General features: G+C 35.0%; 1 protein-coding gene across 1 annotated transcript in view; it reads left to right on the top strand.

Moving 5' to 3' along the window:
- The window catches only part of PDGFC (platelet derived growth factor C), a 145,328-nt gene that overhangs the window by 112,952 nt on the left and 12,475 nt on the right, over positions 1-19,901 (top strand). Inside the window, 1 exon segment of the mRNA XM_026675841.2 lies at positions 3,988-4,168. Coding sequence (XP_026531626.2) covers positions 3,988-4,168 — 181 coding nt within the window.

Here is a 19,901-nt window from a genome sequence, read left to right on the forward strand (position 1 = left end):
CTGATTGGCTTGTCATAAAAGAATAGTAAATAATTTAGATAATCTAATATTTTATATTTTTATTGCCAGAAATGGAGTGGAGGATCAAAATTATTTGACACACGTGAATTATTTTGCAGCTTGTTTTAAGCAGTGGTGGCATAGTCACTTGAATATAAACCACTTAGATAAATTAGGTGTTAAATTATTTGTCTAATTGATTTCATGTGTGTTTTTGTTTGGAAAGCTATAAGATTGGTAACTTAATTATTTTCCCCATACCATTAGAAAATATTTCATTTTTCATGAAATATCTCACTTGTATGTACTGTGTCGAACAGACAGTTGGAATGAAGTAAACTTGTCTGTACTATAAAAATATTTGGTAATTGAGCACAATCCAAATTATTGTTCTAAAATTGTTTCGTGTTAATGTTGTTGGCTCTCTTTCTGATTCTCTTTCGCCTTCCTCTGCTGGAGACAATGGATCCCTCCAGCCCCACCTGAGCCACTACAGGCACCCTTGGGCACGAGCGACATCAAGCTGGCCACACCCGCCCTGGTCCCCTGAGGTCAACCATAAGCCTCACGCGGCCCTCAATGAAATCAAGTTTGACCCCTGTACTAGAGCTTAAAGATCCTTTGTATTATTGGCTATCAATTAGTATCAGCAAAGCACAGGTTACTACGTTTTCTCCTCTACTATGAATCATTTTATATTTTCTATCTGTTTTTTTTTTTTTTTGATAACATTACATAAGTGGTTTATCATTGCCCTCTCCTGCATACAGTAATATTAATTGATGTCTTTGCCATTGTCACTCAAGTCATCATATGCCTCCAACATTTTCTTAAGTCATGCTGCCCAGTAGAGACTTCTGTGTACTTTAGCTGGACAACTGGGATAGTCTTCATGTTTTAGGTCAGGGCTGTCAAACTTCCAGCCAGTGGGCCGGATGCCTCATGCCCTGGCCATGCCCACGCCTGGTTTGGCGAAGGGGAAAAAAAGTCCCGATATGTCACATGGTGCCACTGTGATGACATGAGTTTGACACCCTCGCTTTATGTGAGCCTGATTTTAATATATATCCTAGCCATAAGATTTCGGGTGTTCTTTGTACATCTCTTCCAGGTACACACATATCACACCACTATGAGGAAGCATAAGCGAACTTGAAGGGGTTTTGTTGAATGTCTGTGGAGATGCTCAGTCATCCAGGTCATGATTGTCCCAAAGGACACTGCTTTTTCAAAAGGTTAGCCGTGCTTACAACACAGTCATTTGAGCAGTTCCAAGACTGTTCCACACCCATTTGCACCATTTAGGTGACCCTGAGGGCACAGATAAATCCCCAAGTGGCCTCACAGACTCTCAGGAAGAGTGCGAACGATCAGATGACTGCAAGGAATATAAATCCTTCCATCCTCCACCATTCAGTCAGAACTGAAGAAGCCTCTTGGATGAGAAGCAGAATGTCTTCAAGGAGGAACAAAGTCCAGCTGCCTTTTGGAAAAGCACCTTTGGGACAAGGGTTTAGTCCATTACTGAGTACAAAATAGAAGTTAAATGGACCAATCTCAAAATTTCATCTGGTCTATTTAATTTTAAATGGGCATATTTAATTTTTTATATGGAGGATGCAGATAGAACTCAAGTGTATAGGGCACTTGTGCCATGTCCAATTCTGTATGCAATAGCTACCATTGATAAAAGTAAATTTATAACTAAGTTCATTTCCTCTTATAATTAAATGAAACATCTACTTGAAAAAAATTAAGAGAAAAAAAAATTCCAGTAATTCTATTACGCAGTTAAGAGAATATTTAGAACTCATAAGAAGAAGAAAAAAAAAACAGTTGGAATGTGGCCACTGAAACTTCCTCACTACATGCTTTCATTACTCTTATTTGAAGTAGCTAAGATATTTTACGTTCTGGAAGCCAAACTTACTGCAGTAAACCCACCCTCTGTTTTTGAATTTTATTACACCAACAGGCATTGTGTCTGCAAAAACAGGCTTGTTTTTGAAAAGCATGAAAGAAAATAAGTAATCTTCAAGTCCCCAAGGATGTCTGAGAAGAGATGTGGTCATTATAAACTGCTTTAAGTATCAAGTGTGCTCTGTATCATGTTGCTGAGAGAAATCTACATTTCATTGGACAAAAAAAAGCAAGCTTAGTAAAGCTCCTTAAATACTGATTTGGACAGTGCAATACAATACCTGTGATTCTATTACAGGAATTATAACGATCACCTACAGACATGGGATTCTGGTTGTCAGTGATTGTTTCACTTCATGTGTCAAGTCTTATATCATTTTCAACATTTGAAGAATGTCATTGATGTGTGTGTGTTTGATCACCACATGTCACTTCAAAAATAATATGTAAGCAATCAAAACTGTTTAATTATTGAGTATTTTATTAAATAAAATACACAATATTGCAAACAAAAGATAAAAATAATATGAAAAGGATTTGGACTCACGAGACTGAGATTAATCAGCAAGAAGTCAGGTTTATGTATTGCTTGGATTTAAACAAATAATTACATTTGGGGATTGATGCAGATAATCTAACGGAGCATTAATAATTTTAAATAAATGGATTAATGTTTAACCATAAGCAGCCCCATTAACTGAGCAAGTACATCCTACCTATTTTGTTTGTTGATAGAACCATGGCTTGTATCTCAATTCTTGTTTGTAAATGTGAGTTAACATTTATGGATAAGAATTTTTCCACATTTTTCCTTTCCCTTTCATATTAGTAGCATTGCAGATTCTACTTAAGATTAGAGCAGATTCTTACTTATTTTGGGGGATTGAAAATTATTATTATTTCCAATTATTCCCTAGTAATATTGTCAATGACTGCTTGAACAACCTTTTTTCAGAAGCAATATTTAAATATATCTATATTGAAAAATCCACTTAGAAATTTTTGTTGGAAGACTTAAAAGCACCTTTTTGGCAAACAGATAAGGACCTATTTCAGCAAGTAATATGTTTCCCACATATGGAGGTACTAAAATTAGAAAGTTATTATGTGACTCCACTGATATTCTTGGAGGTGCTTAGCAATAATTCTGGTATATTTATTGTGGATTCACAATTGGAAGATATTGAGTCAGTAGTATTATTGTAACTCTTACATAACCAATTCATATTGTGAGAGAATCCCATTTGGAAAATTGCAAATACTTTTAATTAACTTGTAAATGAGATCATTTATATTTTCTTGTCAAATACGTTCTAAAACATTACTTCAAGAAAAATCTAGATGCTTTAAATTGTAAAATGGCAATATTTTCAGTTAAAACATGTTTTGATCTCAATTTTTTATCCAGATGCACCTCAAGTTGCATCTCAAAGACATGTATTTTTGGCAGAATTTTTTAAAACATACAGGCAAAGACCACTGTTAAAGAAAATAAGGAAGAAAGAAAATATTTGTTATTTATAACATTTCTGAATTAAGCATTTGATTTATTAATAAATTTATTAATATAATAAGTTATTAAGTATGATACCGAAACTAATTCAACAAACTATTTTTTCACAGCTGATATTCTGGAAAACGTTCTTAAAAGGTTTAACTTTGATGTCAATCTCATTATGCTGAATGAAATTGATAAGTACATATATAATATGGACTATTGCTATTATTTTATTCAGTCATTAATTGGTAGAAAGATCAGCACAACATAAGATATGAATGTGCATTTTAATTGTGTACAAAAACCTTGGAATTTATCACTTATAAAAGAATTATGGATTTACTGTGCACAGGAAGCAGCAAGAATGAGTACTTTTCAGTGTGGTTATATATGTTTTTTGTTACTTTTTTTAAAACTGTTTTTTTGTGTTTTTGTTCATTTAAAATACTTTACTATTTACTGTATGTACTTATATATACATGGCTTTGTTTTTACTCTTATTCATAAATATTCCCGTGTGCATATAACAATGATTAAATGTACATGTATGTATATATATTTTGCTGTAGGTATGACTTCGTAGAAGTGGAAGAGCCCAGTGATGGCACTGTCTTAGGGCGGTGGTGTGGTTCTGCTACTGTTCCAGGAAAACAAATTTCTAAAGGAAACCAAATCAGGATAAGATTTGTTTCTGATGAGTATTTTCCTTCGGAACCTGGATTCCATATTCATTATAATCTTCTTACAACAGTAAGTATCTGATTCTCAAAGCATAATGATAAAAGATTAAGGAATAATGCAAAAGTGGAATCAAAGATTTGGAACCTCTGGCTGATTACATGAATCCAACTAAAAATATGCCTGACAAAAGTCAGTGCAACTAGTTGTCATGTAGCAAATCGATTCAGGCAACAACTCTGTGCAGGTACAATAGTTTTTAAAAAATAAGTTTCTGACCAGTCCTTGCGTACATGACCTTTGCAAGTCTGAAAAGCCAAGGAAAAGTGAAGGAATATCATAAGCAGGGGCATGGTTTCACTTAGCCACCATTTTGCTTAATGACTGAGTTGCCAGTCTCAATTGTGGTTGTTAAATGAAGATTTTGAAGTCATCCCTTAAACGAAAACTGAATAGAAGATGTAATTTGATTGGATGTCAAGGAGACTGATTAGTTTTTGTTAATGTCCTGCTACATGTACTACTAAAATATAAATGGATGGTATTGTAGGCTACTTAAAACAATAGTTGGAAATTTATTAAGCATTTCTTCCGTGTTTCGTTTTTTTTTTCTATTCCTAATGGATTCATGTAAGATGGATTTTGCTATCTTAATTAACCTTTCTGTTCTATTTCTTAATGAAAAAGGTATCTTTTGGGGAATTAAATATTTTGTTTTAGAAGTTGGGATCCAAGTTATGAAAGTCGGAAAATGTAATTGTAAAATTGATTCAAAACTATGCATTTTGGATTTGTTTGAAGTACAGGTAGTCCTCACTTAACAACCCTAATTAGGAATGCCTACTCCTTTGCTAAGCAAAGCAGTCATTAATAGAAAAACCACATGACAACCTTCCTTACTGATGGTAGTTCCAGCAGTCTCAGTTGCTGACATTAAATGACTTCTGTACATCTTTACCCAAAGAGAAGTTGAATAAATAAATAAAATATGGCATTGTTGAGAATCTGTTCTCTGTGTTGATAGGTAGGACTGTCTGGTCGAGTACTATACACATTCTTCTGAGAAAAGTATATATACTTTTATATGACTAATGTCACAGAACATAAACAGATTAGATTTTAGTTTGTAATAAACTCAAATGCTTAAATTTTACATATTGAATATGGTGAAAGTTTAAAGTTTTGATTTCAATAAAGTTTTTTTTTAATCATTTCTGCAGAGATAAACTTTTTTTTTTTTACTTACAGTAATGTTATCTGTACATTTTCATTAATTGGTTTTAAATCATGAAAAATCCCTCTAGGCTAGGGAAAGATGATTAAAAACATTAAATAAAATAGTGCATGATTATACTTATTATTAGCGCCATACAGAGAAGAACGGTCCTAAATGTATATCAATAGTGATGTTGTTTTAATTCTATAATATAATTAATTATTCTAAACAATCATAATATTTTGCTTCAAAAAATAAATTACCAAAGCTTTGATTATTAAAAGAAATGTGTCAATTTGTAACATATTTTTATTTTTACCTATATGCAGGGATGTGTGTGTGTGTGTGTGTGTGCTTAACACCAAATGCAGAGGATGTTTGATACATCTGTATACAGTAATATTGTAAAAAATGACAAATACCTTAAATCAAATCCAGATATCAGATTATGGTATTTCTTCAGATACATAGTCTTGGATCATTAGAATATATTTTTTGTAAATTCTACAGATATTTTTACCTGTCCATGTGTTTTATCTTTTAAAAAAAGTTTTCATTCTGGACTTCATAAAGGAATTTTTAATGATAAAATTTTGCGCCAAAAGAGAAGTCACTTGGCAAAAATTATATTAAGAAAGCCTGTCTCAAATCCTTATCAGGTTTACTTAGCAACTATATATTATGTAAACAAACCTAATAAAACATTCCATTTTGAGTCTGGGTAATATTCATTGTTTAGTTTAAATTATGTCATTTACAACTTGGCATAGAACACCCAGTGTACTAAAGTCTATTGTTACTTGTGGAAGAGCTAGTGAATGGGATATTTGATGCCTTAGGTGCCATTAAGGAATGCATGACTGATTGCCAAAGGAGTTATTAATTATTCAGGGCACTAAGTACAAAGCTACTTCAGTTAAGGCTGAAAGTGGGGGTGACTATATTCCCCTGCCTATCTTGGCACCTGGTAGTATGTCATTTGTCATTCAAGATTATGCCAAAACCTCTTTGCAGACATTCGGCTTAGCCTTTTGCATGGAAGCTGAGATGGAACATGGAAATACAAGAAGCTTCTCAATGGTCACACTAATTTGAAATGTATTTTGTCGGATAATTTCACCTTTCTGTATGTATTAGACACTCATTCAGTGAGACAATAATGTTGTAGTGGGTAATTATTATTGGCTTAACACTTAACTTCTTAACTTGAGGCAATTGCATAAAATTAACCACTTACATTTATCACAACCAAGTAGCTGTAGACTACCAAAGTTGATTGCCCTTCTTTCAAAACTTTTAAAAATATTAGCTCTATAATTCTAAGTAGATCAGCATAAGAATGTTGCTGAACACTTAATCAGGCCATAGAATGTCTAATAGATTAAAACATTGGTATCTAATAAACCAAATTATGTAATTATGCTGGGTTAGAGTTTTAGTTTAGGTAGACACCACAGTCAATTTAGAGAAATTAGAATGGGTACTGAGTAAGTGTATTGGCTGCTTTCTTTTAACCCCAGGCAGCTTCTATTAAATCCCAAACAAACTATCTTGAGTTACATATATCAATATACATCAGTATTACATCAATGACAGTTAAGTTCCTATAGTCAGAATTCCTATTTGGGTTACAATTAATTTTAACTCGAGATTTAAAGTACTGGTAATTGGGTGTATTTTATTATTATTATTATTATTATTATTATTATTATTATTATTATTATTATTATTATTATTATTATTATTATTTAATCTTTAGTGAGATTCACAGCCTTTGGGACTGGTTGGTAGCTCAACAGCTCGAGTCCCGACCTAGGAACTGTTCAGGTAGCATCAGAGGATATAAGCTGTTATCATGGATTTTTATATTTTTTCTCTTGGATATGATTGGGATGTAAGTCAAATAAGCTATATACCTGTTTAACCTTCTTATATTGTATTAGCAAAATATTTCATTGCATAATCAGTAGCATAGCTAGATTACTAGTTTTAGTTTGCATGAGTTTGCATGAGTTTTCAGACATATAAAAAATATGTCTGAAAAACAATAAACCATAATCACCTCACTACTATAGTTTACCATAAGCCAAGCAATGTTTTCTGAAAAATGATTTATAATAATCTCCTCACAGTAAATGACTGGCAAAATAAACAGATAAATACATTACTAGATAATTTTATTCATCTGTTGGAAAGACATCATACATATTTATATCTATAATTTCATGTAAATAGTAAATAGTTGGTTATTGTGACAACTATTTGCAAACTTACTCTTTTAGAAAGCTAATAAAATGAAAAGAGAAATAAAACATGAAGGATATGCTCCTGTATGATACCCATATACTACCTAATTATCGATATTAGACATTATCTACTATCTCTTAGGAGATCTCCGTCTTTGACTTTGTTTAAGCTAAGGGTCTGAAAAAATACATGTATCCCTATGACGGCAATTCTGAGCAATCCAGTTGCTGTTGGTAAGTGAAGATGTCATATTGTCACCATTTTGCAACTTCCTGCCAGCTTCCCCATTGTCTTTGCTTGTCAGTAACTGGCAAAAAAGGTTGCAAATGGCAACCATGTGATTCAAGTCTCTATAAGAGCCAGAACTTGGATGAATGGGTCAATTTCATTTGGCAGATTTCAAGTTGAATAGTCAGTGAATAAATAGTCATTAAACGAGGACCACCTGTATTGTGATCTGTCAACTCCAATTTTACTTACTTTTGACCTTAATAAAATTTTGGCAGACCTCAAGCAGAAGGTCTGTGATTTAGATATCAGACCAGATGGGTAAAATTCTCCATCTCTAATATATTGATTTAACTTACTGAACCGCCCCCCTGTAGCTATTTTCTGATATCATGCCTCCTTATCATTTTCCCATAAGAAAAGTGTATTTGTATATGTTCAAATGCAGGGGTTGATTCTGTGTCCCGTGTTCTATTAAAATGTTCACTCTACACACAATTATAATTCAAAGGTATAATCCTAATTATTACAGAGTGTAATTTCCCTCATTAGGAAGAGGTCGTTGCTTTCTTTTAAATGAGCAATTTCTAAAAGCATCAGACCATTTTTTTATTTGTATTTTCAGCTGATAAGAATAGACTAGTGCCTTCTTATCAGTCTTACCAGGTAGACCAGACAGGAAACATGAGCAGATGAACTTAATTCTACTTTGTTATAAAGCTGCATTAACAAAGCCTTTTAAAGTCTGAAAGCTCCTGCCATCTGAATTTTTCAACTTTGTCAGGGACCTTGGAGTACTCATCTCAAATGATCTAAGTGCTAGAACCCACTGTAACTACATAGTCAAAAAGGCATTAAGAGTTGTCAATCTAATCCTACGTAGCTTCTTCTCTGGTAATATCACACTACTAACCAGAGCATACAAAACATTTGCTAGACCTATACTTGAATACAGCTCATCAGTCTGGAACCCGTATCATGCATCTGATATTAACACAATTGAAAAAGTCCAGAAATATTTCACAAGAAGAGTTCTCCGCTCCTCTACTCATTGTAGAATACCTTATCCCACCATACTTGAAACTCTAGACCTAGAAAACCTAGAACTATGCCGCCTCCGGTCCGATCTAAATATAGTATATAAAATCATACATTGCAATGTCTTACCTGCAAATGAATCCTTCAGCTTTAATCATAACAATACAAGAGCACACAATAGATACAAACTCAAGGTTAACCGCACCAAACTTGACTGCAGAAAATACGACTTCAGCAACAGAGTGGTCAATGTTTGGAATACTCCACCTGACTCTGTGGTTTCTTCCCCAAACCCCAAAAACTTTAACCTTAGACTGTCTACTATTGACCTCACTCCCTTCCTAAGAGGCCTGTAGGGGGCGTGCATAAGCACACCAATCGTGACTACCGTCCCTGTCCTATTGTTTCTTTTTATTTTTCTTATAAGTATCTATCTCATGTATTCAAAACTATGTTTATTCTTATACCTGTATCTTGTAAGCGATTGACAATTCAAATAAATACTAAAAAATACTAAATACTGAATTCTTCTGAATCTCTTCTCCACCCACTATCCAGCTGCAATCTATGTCCTCTCTTACCGGACAGTTCCCTTCCTGACAATTCCGTACCCAGCATCTCTTCACCACATAGATCTATCTCACCAACCATTAAATTTCCTCACACAGTTTGTTGTTTTGGGTTCTTTCTATTTTATGTTTATTAATTTTTTAACTGTTGCATATTTTAATGTTTGTTGGAATGTCTTGGAATGCAAATTAATAAATAATATGAAACCACAATAGTTTTTTTTTTATTTGATGAATTTTCAGTGATAGTGTAGGAAAGAGCAAAGTGTTCAGTTCTATCTGATTGTATTTGCTTAAATGAACTAAATATTTTCCAATTGTTAAAACAATAGTTGGAAACAGGAAACAGATTATTAGTAGTAATGGTACTGCCCAAGGCAAATGTCTGGCCACAGAAAGGTTAATGCATAGATAAAAGTTGAAAAGAAATACTCTTTTGTTTCTCTAGAGATATTATAGCAATATCTTACTATGTACCTGCTCTGCTTTTATACAGCAGGAACTGAAATAATATATAAAAAGATAATAATCTGATTATCACTTGCTCACAGTTCTCAAATACTCTTTTCACCCAGGGCTTGGCTAAAAGAATCTAAATGTTTACTTAATAGCAAACTTCCTCCCTTAAATAGTCTTTAATTGTAGAAACACTTTCCAACTTCTGTCATTAATCTGAACACATAAGCATATTTGGGGTTATTTTTATCATTCTGGTATGCAAAAAAATACAGAACTTGGTGCCAAGTGAAGTTCTAAGAATGGTGGTATTTTTCTCCAAATGACCTGAATATAAGATAATATTCCATTCTTCAATATATATTATTAGCAGAAAAATAGTGACCCAATTTTTCAGGTAGCATTTTTATTTTAACGTTAATATTAAAGCATTATTGCATATATAAACAAAGCAATTTGGTAACTTGGGCTAAATGGAGCTAAACAGAATTTCTACTTCAAAGGAATTAGACTGTGTTTTACAGTTCCACTCTGGTGAATTAAACACATTAATTGCACCGCTCCTAGGGGGGTTAAGACCAATGATTACCTCCAGTTTAAATAAATTAAATAGATATTCCAAAAATAATGATAGTATTGATGTAATATGTCAGTGAAAGTTGAACAGGGTAGGTATATAAATGGTCATATATTAGATACATATATACGATGACCAAGTATGACTTGAATGTGATACTGCTGGAAAGCCTTAAAAGTGTTATTATATGCTCTCCATTTAAAGTGGGTTTTTTGATCTTTATTGTTTTCGTTTTGGAAATGTACATTAACAAAAATATATGTGAATTAGAAATATATGTGATCTGATACTCATGGTATACTGAAACCTAATAGTTTCTTTGAATCAGTAGATAGATATATTTAGTCAAAATGCAGTTGGTCTGTCTTTTTAATCTACTTATCAAACATATCAGAAATAAAAAATTAAATTGTTTTGGCTAAATTGCACAATAATGTGTGCAAATTGTAAGATAGATAGATAGATAGATAGATAGATAGATAGATAGATAGATAGATAGATAGATAGATAGACAGACAGACAGACAGACAGACAGACAGACAGACAGACAGACAGATCATTTACAATGGTTGAATTTTTTTTACTTAAAAAACCTGTATGCTAGGGTTAGGGTTAGATTCTCTTCCCTGAATAGCAATAGCACTTAGACTTATATACTGCTTTATAGTGCTTTACAGCCCTCTCTAAGCAGTTTACAGAGTCAGCATATTGCCCCCAACAATTTGGGTCCTCATTTGACTCGCCTCGGAAGGATGGAAGGCTGAATCAACCTTGAGCCTGGTGAGATTTGAACTGCCAAATTGTAGGCAGTTGGCTGCAGAAGTAGCTTGCGGTACTGCACTCTAGCCATTGCGCCACAGAGGCTTCTTATGGGGGGTGGGGAAAACCCCTTGGCACAAATCCCTGAGGGAACAGACCTCAAATCTTCTATCCCCTTTGCTTACAATCTTCCCTGCTGGCTTCTCCATTGATTTCCTTTAATCCCACCAGCACCCCTGACTTGATTTCCAGAGGAAGCCAGCAGAGAAGATGGCAAATACTGGTCACGTATTTGTGGGGGACCAGTCATAAATGAGAGCCAATGTGATGTGCCATGTGACCATAGGGGGAGGCAGAGTGATCCTTTATGATGAATGGAGGTGCTGTACAGAATGTAATGCATCTCTTCTAGGACTGTCATAACTTTGAACTGATATTAAATGACCTGACATAAGTCAAGGACTATCTGTATATGGATGGAAATTATGACTTCTTCAATTAGTCCTGTATTACTGAACTGATTTGTTACATGTGTCATCATAGTATAATGTCCCTCTGTACTTCCCAAAATTTTCTTATGCCAGTATTTAATTGTGGGATATATAAAAAATTGGTAGTTCTATAAATGTGAATCTTTCCCCCCTTTTTACCTATCTCCCAACTGAATCTTGAAATAAAATTTGAGACTGTCACAAAAAACTCAGAAGTTAAAAGAGCTAATAGGGCAGTTACTTAGTAACTAAAACTGGAACCATATATTCTACCATACTAAAGAAATTAACTAAATTAACTAAATTAACTGTAATTCTAAGTTTATTACTGATATAGCTTACTGAGACTTAACTTCTCTTAAATGTATACAATTATATATAGACTTAGCTGGATACTCATTCTTCGCTACGAAACTAGGTGATTGAGCTTGATAAAGTGACACTTAAAGCTTGAAAATTAATGAGTAGTTTAAAAAGGCATTGTTTTATTTCGTTATTAGAGTTGGTAAGCTACGTTTCTGTTACAGATTAAGACATTATTGTAAATCTAACAACAATAACATAGATGGGGTTAAGCCCTTTTAATCCCACCTGGCTTTTTGGTCTACGTAGCCAGGCTAATAACTTGCATAGCATAGACTTTCAATTCCTCCCTCAGATGAATTGCTCAGGACCTCCCTGTAAACAACATTCCTGGTTTTGCTCTCTGGCTGGAAGATGACCAGGCTGTCACGTGAACTGACTCTGGAGCACACTACATACAACTGGCCATGAGAGAAACAGTCACTCCTCAGATGCACACCAGCCACTTTTAAAGTCTGCCCCTGTGCCTTATGGATGGTGATAGCGTAGCACACCTTAACGGAAAATTGTAGATGTTTGAACTCGAAGTCATAATCTGATGGGTTCAGAGGAATTTGGGGGATGAAAACAGTTTCTCCCTGATTGACGTCTGTGAAAATTGTGGCTTCGGTTATGCGTTTGTACGGAGTCTTCAGCTGAAGCCTAGTGCCATTGCATAGTTTCGGCGGGCTTAGATTGCGTAACAGCATGATTGGAGCACCAACCTTGAGATAGAGGACATGAGGTGATAATCCTGATGGGTTGAGAATGTGCAAGAACTCCACAGGGTAATGTACAGTATCCTTGATCTCCATTACCGAGTCCACAGAATCATACTTCATATGCTCAGTCAACAGCTGCTCCAGCAGAAAATTGTTGATGCTGTCGGCTGAGTCATTTGTTGGAGTACGAATAGCTCTTTCCCTCAGCCATGAAGCACAATACGAGTGTATTGTATGGCACCACCCAGCAATTGTCAAGATCGGATTCCACTGATGTTGGCAGTGAAGCCACCATCTGCGATACTGAGGATAGCCGTCCTCTCTGGTTTGAGTTTCCTTCAAAAAGGGCCGGGGAAAGTTCTTGGTGCAGGATGAGTTCCTGTTGAGGAGTCCACATGGGCCATGGAACATTGACGTCTTGATAATGTCACCTAGGGCTAGGTCAGGATCAGGTACCTCAGCACTTATAACTATGTCAGCGGACTCTGGTCTTATCTTCTAGCCACAGAAGAATATGAATTTGGAGGAGTCCACGTTTCTGCCATTCCACAGAGTACATGTGACACCTGGTATTTCCAAAGATGCAACCTTTAGTGAGGAGCTTCATAATATGTTTTACTTTCATGTGAAAAACCCTTGCTACTATGTCTATTGTGAGATTTTTGTCCTTGTTTCAAGAACTGTACGATTTATGGCCATTTCGGATTGCAGGTAAATGTAATGAACAGATCTGGTTGTCCGAAATGGCGCACATACATCATCGCATCTTGAGTTGCTCATGTATGGGGTCCTCCAGTGAAAGAAGATGGCAACACAACCATCTTGCCAAGCTGTAATAACTGGCTGTCAGTTCTTGTCATGGCATCCTTCAGGTGCACATACTCCTCACTTCTCAGCTGTTTTTGGTTGTTACGAATCCAATTGAGTCTTTCACTCTCAAATTTTCGCATACATATCAACCAGAAATAGATTGACAAGGTTGCAGAACAGCAGTAGGTAGCATTCTTCGCCATCATGCTCCATTATCCTGTAGCTGTAAAAGTCAGCAGCAGACACTGTCTTTTTGAGAAGACCCTTGGTCTTTGCGTCACACTGAGGTATATTGATGTAATAGCCATCTTCTCCACATCAGAGGGTGCGCCTCATTGATTCGTAACAACCTGTTATCTCTGCTGTGGAGAACGATATCTCCTCAAAATCCTGGCCGACAATGAGAACAACCACTTCTGTAATTGTGGGGGCATTGAAATGACCTTGGTGCTCTCCAGAAAGCTTCCTATCAGTGTTAATCAGCACTTGAAAAAAAAAATATAAATATATTTTTTAAATAAAAAAATTAATAACCAATAAATAAAAAAAACCTATAAATAAAAAAAAAAAAAAAAAAAAAAAAAAAATAAAAAAATTATTTAAATTTCTCACCTTCACCAGGCTCCAAAAGATGTCATTTGGAAGCATCTGTTGTACTTTTGGGCAGCAGAAAGAAAGTGCTCTACCATTGGATGCTGGTGGGTGAGAAGGCTGTGCTCAAGGGGAGGGAGCTGGAATTTTCTACCACTGCATCACATCCCAGGAGTCTCATCTTGTCACTTCAGGGCATGGCACCAGGAACAGGGTAACCGGGGTCCGAGATCAACAATCTTTTCCCCGGAGTAATCAATTTGAGGTTCATATTTAAAACCAGTCAGATACTTATTAGTACAAGGAATTGATCTGATTTGTGATATCCTTTTATTGCATTTAACTGTAGCTGCCTGATTAACACAGGGGTTATTAGATGTATACGTTTTTTACAGCCTATCTATTGACTTCGGGATGACTTTGATGACATTTTTTTACAGCTTTCCTTACTTGTGTTTTCCTAATCGCATCTGTAAATCTTTTCCTGTGTTTTTTCCTCTCTTTTCCCTTTAACTAGTGTTACAGGAGAAAGAACAGATTCGTCTGAACTGAGGAGGTCAGTGTAAGAAGTAATTTGGGGCTGGAACACTATGCAAGATAAATTTGGTTCACAATCCATTGGCTCAGTGGTGGTCGGTGATTGAAACTCATAAGGGGAACTCATAAGCCGCCTTGAGTTCGGAAGCAGTTTCATAAGTTGAAGGTGTAGACATTTTGTTGAGGTACCGATGTTTAGTACTATAAGGAACCCCAGACCGCTCCTGGGTGAAGGAGTGCAATGACTGCCAGTTTGAACTGAGGTAATGGAATGTGAGGCAACTGGCAGTTGGAACAGAGTTCTTGTCAGGTGGAGAGGGGGAGTAGAACTCCTTAGCATCAGAGCATGTTAATTACTATATTAAGAAATAGTAACGATCAGATGGTCATTTTGAAAAATCCTTTCTTAGCGAGTACCTAGAAGCCAAGAGGAACATACGTGTCAAATTTCAAGTTTGTAGGCTTTATGGTTCTGGAGAGTTTGTGATGATGCATGAATGATATTTATTTTTTATATATATAGATTAACATTAGATATTAAGCCATTGACATTTGGGAATGAAATGGCCTAAATTTGGTCCATGGTAGACAATTTCTGTTTTTTTGTTTTTGTTTTTTCTGATAAGAAAGAGTAAACTGATGTATGATTTGTTTTGGTAAATCAGATGAATTCCCTGTGGGAAAAACTATTTTTTTAGTCATAGGCTCAAATTATCATCCTCTCCTGGTATCGGTACAGAACTGAATCAAATCATTTCTTTATTACAGCCATATTGCTAGCAGTTAGTAAGAAGTAAAACAAGTTGAATAGCTAAAAAGAAGGGAAATTAATACAAATAATATAGAACTGAGAAGAGTACATATTGACTCAGGAAATCAGACAACATAGAAAAATATAGCTAAGTAGTTGTCTAATGGGGAAGGAATTCATGCTCTCTGCTAGGAATTTTCCTCAGGATAGGATAAATAAAGTTTGTCCAGGAGAGAGAAGTAGGGAAAAATGTCTCAAGGACTCCATTAAACTATTCCAACATGAACACAGATTCTGAGAAAGGGAATAAATTGGCAGCACCCCAGCTAGATAGCAGAAGGCAATGCATTCAACCTGGCTTAAGAGCTGGCTACAATTTCAGGTCTGTGGTACCTGAGAGATTGACCTATCCTATTTGAAAAATATCCACATTCTGACAAGATGGGAACCAGATTTAAGTTGATATAGAAAATGTCAAATACAGTATATTGTTTGTTTAAAGAACATTCGTAAAATCAATGTCTACTGGATAAAGGTTATTCAAAAATAGTCCTAAGAAATAAACTTTCCCAATAACTATTTTTATCCCGGTTGACTTAAATTGTTCTCTTAGATTGTTTGTCTTTTTTTCCATACCCATAGGGAAAAAAGCCAAAGGTTAAAAAGCTGATCCAAGGAGATTAAACTTGTCTTTAAACGAACTATGGCAACTTAAAAATAGATCTAAGGTACTTAGATTTAATGGGATGTCAAGATTTTTGGAAGTAGAAACTTTGACGCTGTAGATAAATGGAAATGTTAAATCTTGGTTATACAATAAAGGCATGGTAAGCTCTAAGGATAAGATGGGCTGCTTTCAAGTGAAAAATCTCAGTATAGTTGAGGAGCTATTATGAAAAACACTTCCTCAGTATGAAAAAAAATATTCTCCAGGAAACTGAGGCTGAAATAACCCACCAAGATATTTATAAGTGTTCTTTGCTTGTGAGAATTGCCATTGATTTGGCAATTGTGAATTTATAATAATTTTATATAAATATTTTTGATAATTTATTCAGAGTCAACAAATGCCTTTCTCATTCCCACCTGGGAGATGCTCAGGATCATTTTATTTGCATATACAAGAGTAGAACTAGAATTTGTATTATATTATCCATTCAGATGTGTCCAATTCTTGGCGATTCTATAGGCCAGGTCTCTCCACATCTTCCAATCTTGCACTACTTCTTTTAATTTTCCTACGCTGTGGCTGGTGTCAGCTTTGATAATATCCAGACGTCATTTTAATTTCCTAATTACCACTAATTCTTCCCAACATAATTGTTTTCACCAGTGAAACACAGCTTTGTAATAGTTCTTTCCAGTGACGTGTCTAATGTTATATGCTCCAGTACTTGCTTGTTAGTCCCTTTTGCTGTCCAAGGAATACACAGCCTTCTCCAGCACCATATTTGAAACAAGTTGATTTATTCCTGTCTTGCTTTTTTAAAGTCCAGCTTTCACAAGGATAGGCAGCTATGGAGAACACAATACAGCGGACTAATTTATATTTGGTTGCCAGGCTGATGCCCTTGCTTTTCCATATTTGGCTCATGTAAATCATTGCTGCGTGACCCAGTGCAATCCAATGTTTTGTTTCTGGGCTTTTACTGCTTTGTGACCCTAGGAAATAGATTTTTTTCTACACATTCTATCTCTTCACCATCAATTTCTATTTTAATGTTTCCATTCCTTGCAGTGGTCATGAACTTAAGTCTTTTTGACATTTAGATAGAGAGCAAAATTCTCACTTTCTTCTTTGATTTTCTTGATCTGATGGTCCACATCTTTTTTTGGTTTTTGAGAAAAGAGTTGTATGTATCGTTAGTGTTAGGAATATGAGTCACCTAACAGCTATTTGGGTTAGAAATATATAAACCAGGATAAACATTTTAAAACTGTAACTTTAAGAAAATGCAAAACTGTAATTAGGTATGGTTTCTCAAACGGCCATAAGATGGAGCCAGAAACCTGGTTTGTCTTAGTCTGAGTCTCAGAAGAGAGTGTGAGTGTATCTCTGTTTCCTTCTGTTGGAAAGTATTGCCGTTCCTCCATTTCTTCTAATTGACTGATATTACTGGATTTAATGTAAGTCTGTTACTGAACTGTTTTTTGACACTGGACTTTGATATTTGGATTATCCCTGGATTGAAACTGACTGATTTACTTGTGAATGACTTTGGATTGCTTATTTTGGACTTTGCTTAAACCTTTCTGGAAGTAAAATCCTACATTTACTGTACAGTGTATCTGTGTACTGTGTGTGTATTATTCAAACACTTCTCTCAAATACGTCTCCCTGTATGCGCTTATTCTCCTAACAGGGAATTACCTCAACAGTTAGCTTATCAAAGATTGTTGATGTTTCTTCTACCTATCCTTGACCCTGATTTTTTATTCTTCAAGAGCTAGCTTCCTCGTGATTATTTCAGCATACAGGTTGAATAAGAAAAGAGAGAGAATGCAATCTTGTTGCACTCCTTTCTCCTTTCCTTCAATTGATGTCTCCATATATGTTTGCATGAATTTCAGTTAGCCTGCTAATATAGAGAGGAGATGAGTGGGGATAGACATCAACTGGATTATTACATTTGTATTCAAATTAAATAGAAAACAATCTAGAATCATCCCCTGCTGAGAAAACCGTTGGGAGATTTCCCCAGAGGGAATACGTGATTTTCAAAATGGTGTTGGAATGGAGAACAGTGTGAGTATATACTGTATTATACATTGAGTATACCCTTAATTTTTCCCACCAATTCTCCCTTGGAATTAAATAAAAAAGAATTTTAGTAAATCATAAGAACTGTACATTGCTACAAAGACATTTTGAATTAAATGCCACACTTTTAATTAGAAATTTCAGCTTCTATTTCTCACCCTAATGTTGCTTATACCAAGTTATCAATAGTAATGTCTTAATTAAAATAATCATGAACTGTAACCTTATTGCTCAAGGTTCCTAAGTCATTTTTCTTCTTCTCACGCATAGGAAAGCAAACACAGTGACATTCAAATTAATCTTTTAAGCAAAAGCACTTCATGTACTGTATTTCCTTTCAGCTCTTATAGCAGTTCCCGTATCCTTTTAAAAGTTACTGTTCTGTAGGTTTGAAAAATAGCTGAATGGTTAAAAAAAAAAAAAGTGCTAGCCTTCATTCCCACCCCCAACCCCTTTTTTTCCTCTTCCCATATTTTGATTTTACACAATGAATGGCTGGTCTGAATTCCTTTGCATGCCTTCCTTGTTGTACACCAGTTTCTGAATTCTAGTGTGCTGCCTATAGTTCCTTGACTGCCTTTAATTTTTACTTAATCACATTTTTATTTACCGTAGACTTTCTTCCCCCCTCCCCCACCATGTAAGGCTTACCCAAACACAGTAAGTTCTGTCAGAATGTTCAAAGAATTATCTCCCTGATTCCAAGAAATATTTGAGTCATTATGAACAACAGCAGCCACAACAAAACACATTTGTCATATGCCAATTCTGGGCAGACCAATCCAGACCAAAAGAAAAAGCAGACAACATTGAATGGCCACTGCTGCCACTTCATTTGAAATCAGATTGCAGAGTTAATAGGGATAGATACAAATAGGAAGCAAAATATTGGTTGCTGCTTTTTTGTTGTTGTTGTTGCTTGGTGCTCTGAAACTGAAACTGAAACTCTGCTTGGGTTTTGCATTTGGAACAGATTTCTTTTCAGGTGGGGGAGCGGGAGTAGAGTGGGTTAATAATACTATATGAAATACTAATGCTCTGATGGTCATTTCAAAAAATCCTTTCTTAGTCAGTTCCTAGAAGCCAAGAAGAACATATGTGCCAAATTTCAAGTTTGTAGGTTTTACGGTTCTGGAGATTTTTGTGATGGTGTGTAAGTGGTATTTCGCTTTTAGATGGATGGATGGATGGATGGATATAGATAGATAGATAGATAGATAGATAGATAGATAGATAGATAGATAGATAGATAGATAGATAGATAGATAGATTTCTTTATTGGCCAAGTATAAGTTTTTCAAAATTGCTGTTTGCTATCACAGAATGATAAATAAATAAAAACAGGAAACAGTAGCAATGTAGTATTGAATGCCAGCTGTCACACTAATGCTTCAGCATTGAAACCTTGAAACCTGGAAGGGTTACAATACCTATTCTCTTAACTATTGATATAATCCAATAGTAACTGAGTATCACATTGGAAAATATAATCCAATTGGATTATGCTGCCTAATGTAAAAAAAAAGGAAGCCAGCATATGGATTTGTGTCCAGCCAGAAACTAAACTGAGAAATAATTTCAAGACAAAATGTAATTAATTATACAATTAATTGCAAATAACTTTGGAATTTATTCTTTATATGCAAAGGAATGTTTTAAAATAGAATAATTAGAATGTGACAATGCAAAATTTTGTTGTTATTCTCTTGA

The sequence above is a fragment of the Notechis scutatus genome, chromosome 4 (genome assembly GCF_049901735.1).
Source record: "Notechis scutatus isolate UNSWTSFEM ecotype Mainland chromosome 4, rNotScu1.2, whole genome shotgun sequence".
NCBI lineage: Eukaryota > Metazoa > Chordata > Lepidosauria > Squamata > Elapidae > Notechis > Notechis scutatus.